This window comes from Hibiscus syriacus, unplaced genomic scaffold, assembly GCF_006381635.1.
Source record: "Hibiscus syriacus cultivar Baekdansim isolate YM2019G1 unplaced genomic scaffold, ASM638163v2 tig00110123_pilon, whole genome shotgun sequence".
NCBI lineage: Eukaryota > Viridiplantae > Streptophyta > Magnoliopsida > Malvales > Malvaceae > Hibiscus > Hibiscus syriacus.
The window spans coordinates 1,123,015-1,131,153 of NW_024062599.1; the positions used below are offsets into that span (position 1 = coordinate 1,123,015).

At 39.0% G+C, this 8,139-nt stretch overlaps 1 protein-coding gene and 1 pseudogene across 4 annotated transcripts; both read right to left on the bottom strand.

Annotated features, from left to right (window-relative positions):
• Window positions 1-769: 769 nt before the first annotated feature.
• On the bottom strand, window positions 770-2,195 carry LOC120215580 (annotated as a pseudogene).
• A 1,577-nt stretch (window positions 2,196-3,772) lies between these two features.
• On the bottom strand, window positions 3,773-7,871 carry LOC120215579 (probable E3 ubiquitin-protein ligase RHG1A). Of its 4 annotated transcripts, none has more exons than XM_039213222.1 (7): window positions 7,784-7,862; window positions 7,596-7,637; window positions 5,287-6,952; window positions 4,776-4,826; window positions 4,501-4,599; window positions 4,282-4,422; window positions 3,773-4,217 (listed from the first exon to the last, which is right to left on the bottom strand). In XM_039213222.1, the coding sequence occupies exons 3-7, from the start codon at window positions 6,919-6,921 to the stop codon at window positions 4,086-4,088; spliced, it is 2,058 nt and encodes a 685-aa protein (XP_039069153.1). In that variant the 5' UTR covers window positions 6,922-6,952; window positions 7,596-7,637; window positions 7,784-7,862; the 3' UTR covers window positions 3,773-4,085. The 4 variants fall into 4 exon arrangements, with proteins under 4 accessions (XP_039069153.1, XP_039069155.1, XP_039069156.1 ...); XM_039213224.1 differs by having other exon boundaries at window positions 7,596-7,627; window positions 7,784-7,850; XM_039213225.1 differs by lacking the exon at window positions 7,784-7,862 and having other exon boundaries at window positions 5,287-6,720; window positions 6,832-6,952; window positions 7,596-7,755.
• Between the last annotated feature and the right edge of the window lie 268 nt (window positions 7,872-8,139).

The window sequence follows — 8,139 nt, forward strand, 5'->3', positions numbered from 1 at the left end:
ATGACTCAATAACACTTGGACTCTAAGCATACAAAATTGATAGCAAAAGAAAGCTAAGATCATGAGCTTACTAAATGTGTACTTAGATTTCTAAATTAGTGGTTAGACTGCAAGAAATTTAACTTGAAAGACTTGAATGTTTGAAGGATATTCTTTAATGGAGGAAAGAAAGTTTAAAAAATGAGAGAAAATATCTTCCTCTTCTTTTCATGTTTTTCCACGTGAAAGCCACTTCAAAGGTATAAAATGCATCTTCTTTTTTCTTTTTCCAAATGAAAATAGTTTTAAAAAAAATCTTATTTGATGACAAATATATGACGAGTCATCAATTTAAGGAATTTAGATAAATTAAGACTCGGGTTCTTTAACAAAACATGCACATAAAAGAGTTTCAAAATTTTTCTCACATTCCAAATTTAAACATATTTATTCAAAAACTTAATTCAAATAAAAAAAATTGATCATTAAAATCGAAAAATTACCGATTTTTGGGGTGTTATATGGTTACCATAAACAAAAACTTATTTATTTTTATTATAATAATTTTATAACCGAAAAAATTGGCTAGATTTAAACTATGGAAAAAAGTGTTTGTAGGGGAGTTCTAACGTTAAATATGTATAATATATAAAATATTTTAAATGGTTTTCTAATCGAACTAATTCATGGTTAATCAAATTAATTCAGTTTAGTAAGTTAATTTGATTAATTTCGAAAATTGAACACCCAGGGGCTTATGTCATTATCATCTTTTGTTTCATAAAAGGAATTAACAGTCTAAACCATAGATATTTCTATCTTTTACATCTAAAAAATTAAGAGTCATAACTCACAACAACTGACCAACAAATCCCCGTACATGGTCTTCAATCAATGGGCAGACGGCAGCTCCAATAAGTCCACAAGCGCGTTCCTCACTCCCTGCCCAGACATCTACAAACTTGCCAGCTTAGCTGTATCATTCATTTCCCACTTCCCTTCAACAAAAGAAGCTAACAATTCTGAAATGAAATAAATGAAAAAAACCCTTTTGAACGTGTCTTGTATGCAATTGGATCTGTCACTCAATGGCATGTGCAAGATTTCTTGAGGGAAATGGGAACATTGAGTTTCTTGGGATCGAAAGGTATGACACATTCGATCTTCTTGTGGAACTTTGGCTTCACCAATTTGCCCAACACATAAGTTTTTGTTCGAACAACGAAGCTGAGTTCAAATGAAATCGACACCGATGTCCCTGTCGAACTGCTCAAACTAGCTCCACCTCCGTACATAGGAACCTTGTTTCCCATCACTGTTACAGGTACACACCTTAGGCTCTTCCTGGATTGATGAGAACTCTTCATCTGAAACACCAAAATCATGAGCTTTTGATCCAATGTTAAAGTATATTTCTTTCGGTGTTTTTGAGGTGGAGGGTTCCTGAAGCAACGGTGAGCTGAGAATATGATAGATCTAGGGGAGTTGCTGTTACATGGACGCCAAAAAATGTTCCAGTGTTGCGATAAATGAACTTCACTGTTGAATTCATGCTGATCATTTCAGTTGCCACACCTGAGAAATCCGAACCAGCTTGGATCTTGAACTCCTCAACTTTTATACTCTACAAAAAGAGGGGGGGGGGACAATAACAATGGATTAAAACCCATATCGGAATTGAATCCAACAAGCTGACAAGTATATTGAGATTACAAATTACCTTCACTGTGATCTTGGGTTTTTGTGGCCTGCTAACTCCCCAGAGAATCAAAGAAAACATGGAGAAGAGAAAAAAGAAGCCAAGAACAAAAGCTAGAACATAGCATCTTCGAGGGAGACTTTTCTCGCGCTCTTCATCTTCAAACATCCCTTCTTCTTCAATCACATCGTTTTCTTTCCACTGCTTCTGACCCTTCCGATGTGCTCCCCTAGACGAGCTGTCGTTCTGCAATACTTTACCAGATACTGGCTTAAGCGACCTCGAAAACCGACTCGATGAGGACTCACTCGAGTGGCCCCCCACGGAGGAATGGGAGTGCGGCGGTGACCCGCCGGGGCTCAGTACCGGCGTCGAATGGAAAGACGTTGCGGTCTTTTCTCAGTCGTGGGAATCGCGATGGGCTCTGCACGTAGTAAACCGGACGCCGCGGAGACCTGGTTGACGATGATGTGGCGAGGCTCGTCACCTCTGAGTCTGTCTTGGCGTGCATCTTCGATGGAGGACCAATAATCTGTCTTTTGCGTCAGTTTATGGTGTAGATATTGTACAATTTCAGGGATGCTTTTATTGTCGTGGATTTGCGTGAGAGCTTGATGGAGATGGTTGATTGTGGACCAAGTATAGGACGACCAAAGTAGGAGATGAAGACAAAAGAGATGATGTATACTGATTTTAGAAAAGGGAAAGCAGCGAGGAACTCGTTACTCGACAGCCATGTTACGGTGGCAGCTTTGGTTTTGTAATGGCACCACCATATCCATACAATTATTGTCCGCCGACCACCAATTAGTGGGAAAAAGATTCTGGGCTTATGGATTATGTGTTTGGACATTGAGGGACCATGTTACAGTGATGACTAGTAAAGATTTTGGGCATTCAAGACTTGTCCACTGAGGGACCGTGGAGAGTGAAGGAAACGATATGTGGCACAGTTTAGATGACATTTATACGAGTAACTTTTTTACTAAAGAAATAGGGATTCAATTGAAATCAGATATTAGGAGACCAAAGCAATAGCGGCCGCATTCAACTAGTCTAGTGGCGAAAACCTGATGAAGGGTGGATTTGTTTAAATGATGATGCTTCAGTTTCCCCACCACTTTCAAAGTGAAGTCAATGAGATTTGTGCTCAAAAGTTTTAAGTACAAAACCTGCACCAGAAGTGGCTTATTTCTCTTCAAGAGGACCGAATACTATAAACCCTGGCACTTTGAAACCAGATGTCATTGCTGTCTAGCTGCAGTCTCACCATTTTGGAAAATAAGAAATGGTGACAGACTATACATTCAGTTCGGGCACATCGATGGCAACCCCACATGTAGGCTGAAAGAAGTGAAACCTAACTGGAGTCCATCAGCCATCCGATCAGCTTTGATGACCACGCCCTACACCAACAATGGAACTACTTTGACAATACGTTCCTCCTGCAACCCCTCTAGATTATGGTGCTGGACATATCACCCCAACAAAGCATTGGATCCCCAACTCATTTAACGACATGGAAACACAAGATTACATGGATTTCCAGGCTACAATGACACGGAGATGAGAGCTGTTTTTAGACGAAACCAATAGAACTACACACGAAACGAAACCGATCTGAACACCCCCATTCATTCGTTTTGCCATGTTTAAAGAACCCAACTCTCCAAGCACTCCGACGTTCAGGAAGAAATATGAAAAGCAAAGTTTTGTTGCGAGTGTAGAGATACATGGAAATGCTCCTCCGGAACCGACTTATGGATTGATCAACGCCATCGGACCATCCCAAGTCCTAAAGTAGCCCTGATTTCCTGACCTTTGAATCCTTGTGATCTGTGTCAAAGATTCAGGGTGTCGATAAGTTGCTTACGTGCTACTGTTCTTTTGCCATTAATCAATCTTCATTGTTGGATTTTGTATGGGTGAAAGAACCATATATCACTAAACTATTTTTTTAAGTGGTAATTTGTTGCTGGATTTTTATATACCACAAACTTATTTCAACAAATTATTACAACATAGTAATTCTTATAAAGAAATCTCTTGGAAAAATTATGTTAAAAAAATAAGGAAAATAAAAGAGGAACATAATAATATAAAGGTATACGATAATCTATGTCGCCAATGGGCCAAAAATTCATACATACAACTATTAGAAAATGAGAAATGTTGAAACTAGCTTCTTTGTTCCCTGTGCTTCACATTATGTTTGTCATCCACCCAGAAAGAGCCTTGTTTGACCAAATTGGAAGTAAAATCTAAAGCTCAAATACCATGGATAGATCATCTCAGAATGAGAAGGCATCTAGTTTAGTTGAACTGAAAAAGTCGAACCAGAACATTCAATGTCGGGGCCTTCCTCTGACCAGAGGAAGACCTAATTGCCTGGAAACAACAGGACGTCTCATTTAGTCAGACCTGTTGTTTTACAAATGGGGCACACGTTTTTTAGCATCAGCCATTGTCTAATGCAATAAGCATGGAAGTCGTGGCCACATTCCAGTGTCCCAAGATCTTCACCATCAGTATATTCTTCCTGCAAATTGGTAAACAATTATTTACAAGGTCCGTAAAAAATGCAGATGAGAAAAATCCATTACCTGACAAACACAACACGGTTCGGCCTCTAACTGAGCTCCTGGTGAACCAAAATGCTTTCGTCTTTTCAGACGGTTTAATATGGTTTCTTCACTCAACCCTGTGCTTACATTACCAATGCATTCTTCCAAAGCCAATAACTCCTATTACCCCCACAAAGCAATTCTACTGTCAGAATTTTCAAACACAAAAGATTAGGATGTTAAGAATATAGATACTACCTCATATGTCATGTTATCAACATCGAGCCGCATGTCCCTATGACGGTCATGAATATCAGCTACCCCTAATAGTACTGCCTGATCGAGGATCATGACATCCTGCATAAAAGCATAATCAGAAGAGAGAATGTCACTTGCTTGGGGAAGAAGTAAGATCCAAAATGACATGGCCACTCTCAAAGTCCCCAGCAGAATGGCCACCCTCAAAATGCTACCAAGTTTTAGTTGGTGATGATAGAACTGAATCAAATTACACCGTTAAATTAAATTCTTACCTCAAGTCGCAAGTTCTCCCCCCTCCGCATGAGATCCAAGACATTGCGAATCTGTCCCATAAACAAAATGTCAGATCTAATTGAGTGGATCTTTACAATGGCCATATTTAATATATCGTACGCAGCTAAAACCAAGAGTTTACAAGATAAGTGGCGGCATTTATATTCGAGTGCTCGTAAGATAGAATTAAGCGCAACACATGAATAATTGCAACACATGAATAACTGATCCATCAACTAGTGCATGAATTTTGGATATCGATCCCCAAGGTCATGTCTTTCAGACATGCAATTAAAGGAAAACAACATACACATTCTACACAATTAGCATTGCTCTATCAAAGGGGTTTCCTTTATCTATACCAGGCATGTGATTTCCAGTGACAATTAGCTTGGCAGAAAATTAAGTAGTGGTGTTAAGGGAACCAGGATTTGTACTTTGTTATTGTTTGAATTTGAATAGAAACAGAAAATCTATCAAAATCAGAAAAGATGGAGTTCAAAGGCAGACCTCAGATGCGACAATCCTGCTTCTTCCTTCAGTAGCAAAAGCTAAAGTTCGCAATAAGCGGGGAATTCCTAGCAAACCAGCATCTTGTCTCTCCAACCATTGCAACGACCTAGGATATGAATGATAGTAACCCTGATTTGCTGCTTGAGAGGAAAGCAACATCTCTTCTGAAAAAGCAGGTCCTGAAGGCAGAGAAGAGTGATTATCCTGGCCTCCGGCTTCAGTGCCAAGGGAAGACATTAATGATTGACGAACAAGTTCTGACAATCTTCGTGGGTATTGTGAAGGAACCCCAGTAGATGCAGACGTTGCATAATTTGGACCAGCATGATAAGAAGAAGCAATATTTTCAGGAGCACTTATACTTCCACTGCTTAAACCAGGATTTCTAACCAAAGTTCTTCGTTCTGGTGCAGGAGCCAACATACGATGATCTAATTGGTTTCTGGCCATGCTTCTTGATTGATGTCTTGCACGTGGTACAACATTTCGATCGGCTGTTAGATTCAAATTGGATGAACTGCCAGTTCTTGAGCCAGAACCTCCATTTTGAAGCAAAGTTGGAACATTAATTATGACATTCGGGTTTTGAGAACTTGCATTAGGTACCATTGGTGCTGAGCTTAAATCCAGAGAATGATTAGTTGGAAGAAGTCTTGATGACTGCGGTGCATACGAAACAACAGACTGCCCGATTGTATCACCTGTAGAAATTAGAGGACGGGCAATAGGTTCTTGTATACTAGAAGGATTTATTCGCAGCTGGAAATTCCTGCGTGAGCTCTCTGCAGTTGGTGGTAAAACAATTGGTTCAGGAATGCTGTCAGATGCTGATCCTCGAATGTCTAGTTCAAGTCTAGGGTGAGCCTGTCTTGAGTGGGGAGATATATTCACATTGCTTCCTGCGGTATAGCTAGCAGAAACTCCATTCCATGCACTACTTTCTGCATTATGATAGTAGCCAGAACTTCCACTCAAAGATGACTGCCCAACATTTCCTTCTAGAGCCTTTCTTTTGTGTGATGCACGATGACCCTCATACAAGAAACCAGGTCTGTCAACATTATCATCCATATCATGCCCAGCACTTCCAGGGGAAAGAAGAAATGCTTCAGAACCCGCACCCAGTGAATTCTGCTCATCTTCTGATCCACTAGACTTATAGTGGTTATTAGACCGTTCTGTAATTTGACAGTTATTATCACCATGACCAACTAATCCAGCATTTAACCTTTGATTCTGGGGAACTGTACCAGAATTGGAACTTTGCGCAAATAGAGAACTTTGTTCATACCTCTGCCCTTCTAAGCTCAGACCAGCATTTGTAGAAGCACTCATAGACATTGACCATCCATGATCAGTTTTCCGCTCGTTATAGCTGACCTCAGTTACAGTGTCACTAAAGCTAGGTTCTCCCAAGCTCCATCTACCAGGCTGCTCCTCCCGACCAATAGAGTTCACATATCCAACGTTCATGTCATTAGATGACAGCAAACAATTAGGCAATCTGTTTTCTATAGGATTTTGAACATTATTCCAGCAAACCTGCTGTTCAATAGCAGCATTACGTGATGCAGTACTATGATCAATGAAGGTTTCAAGCAAGGAACCAATAGTACCCCTTCGTCCCTGCATTATGACTCGTTTGAATTTCCGTGCAAATATCCTGAATAATATTCCAATACAATTTGTAAGTAACCGAATTCAGTATTACTAATAGTAATGCAGTAGTCTAAGTTTAAGTTTGCTTTGATTTGAAGAGACATATTTGCCTCTCAAACGTCAAGATACCAATTGTAGCAAATAATATATCACCAGGGTGAATGAAACCAAAATCAGAAGATAATGAGCACCAACTAACAGCAAATATCCAACTGTGGACCAAAACGAAAGCAGTCACAAGGTTCCCGGCTGCTCCATATAAGAGCACAAGGCAAAAAGAAACTGAATAAACAAAGAGGAGCACTTATCATATCCCACCTTCAATCCCAAAGGCGCCATTAAACAGAACAAAAGGAAAGCAATAGTAGAAAGAAAATTAACTAAAGAGAGCCTCGACAATCCAACATGTGAAAAGATAGCAAAGAATTACAAACTTTTAACACAAATTGCTAAGACCTCAAAGAATATGCAGATTCAGGACATGGAAAGAAAAAACCATAAAAATCAAAACCTCAAAAAGAAAAATATCCATATATAACCAAACAGCCAAAATTTTCAAGAAAGAAAAAACAGAGAATATCATCCCCTCATCAGCCCATCAACGATCAAACCAACATAAACATGAAAAGCACACGCAGAAGGCTCACCAAACGTATAAAGCTGAAAGAACTTGATCGATCTGAAAGAATCTTATCGAGGAGATGAAGGATTATACCACAAAACCCATATGAAAGGAGAAGAAGAAAAAGAAAACCCAATAAGAGAAGAGCTTTCAAAGATTAAATAGAATAACTGCACACAAGAAACAAAGAGAGATTAAAATGGAGTAGAATACCTAATTTGCCGAATAACCCACAAAGGAAGAGCGATAACAAAGAGGAACGAAGAGTCCACGAAAAGGTCATAAAGGGCACCTTCCTACCAAAGACTCCAATATCAAAAAACCATAAAGACGAATACAGTACTTATGGCACGATATTAAATGCTCTATTAATATTTTTTTAAATAAAATATTTTATCATAATGATTTTTGTTGCAATAGACATTTTTTTTTGGAAAAATCATTTTTTTAATTTAATATTTTCGTTTAGTCACCGATTAGATTATATTTTTTGATCTAACACCTTTGCAGTAAGGTGTGCCCCTGTAACGTATTATACGTTAATTTGGTGCCACGTGGGGTAAGTCACG

Coding starts and splice junctions, on each gene's coding strand:
- LOC120215579 (XM_039213223.1), bottom strand. CDS start 6,921: ATGCAGGGACGAAGGGGTACTATTGGTTCCTTGCTTGAAACCTTCATT. Junction 4,600..4,775: donor GGGAGAACTTGCGACTTGAG/GTAAGAATTTAA, acceptor GCTTTTATGCAG/GATGTCATGATCCTCGATCA. Junction 4,218..4,281: donor AACCGTGTTGTGTTTGTCAG/GTAATGGATTTT, acceptor ACCAATTTGCAG/GAAGAATATACTGATGGTGA.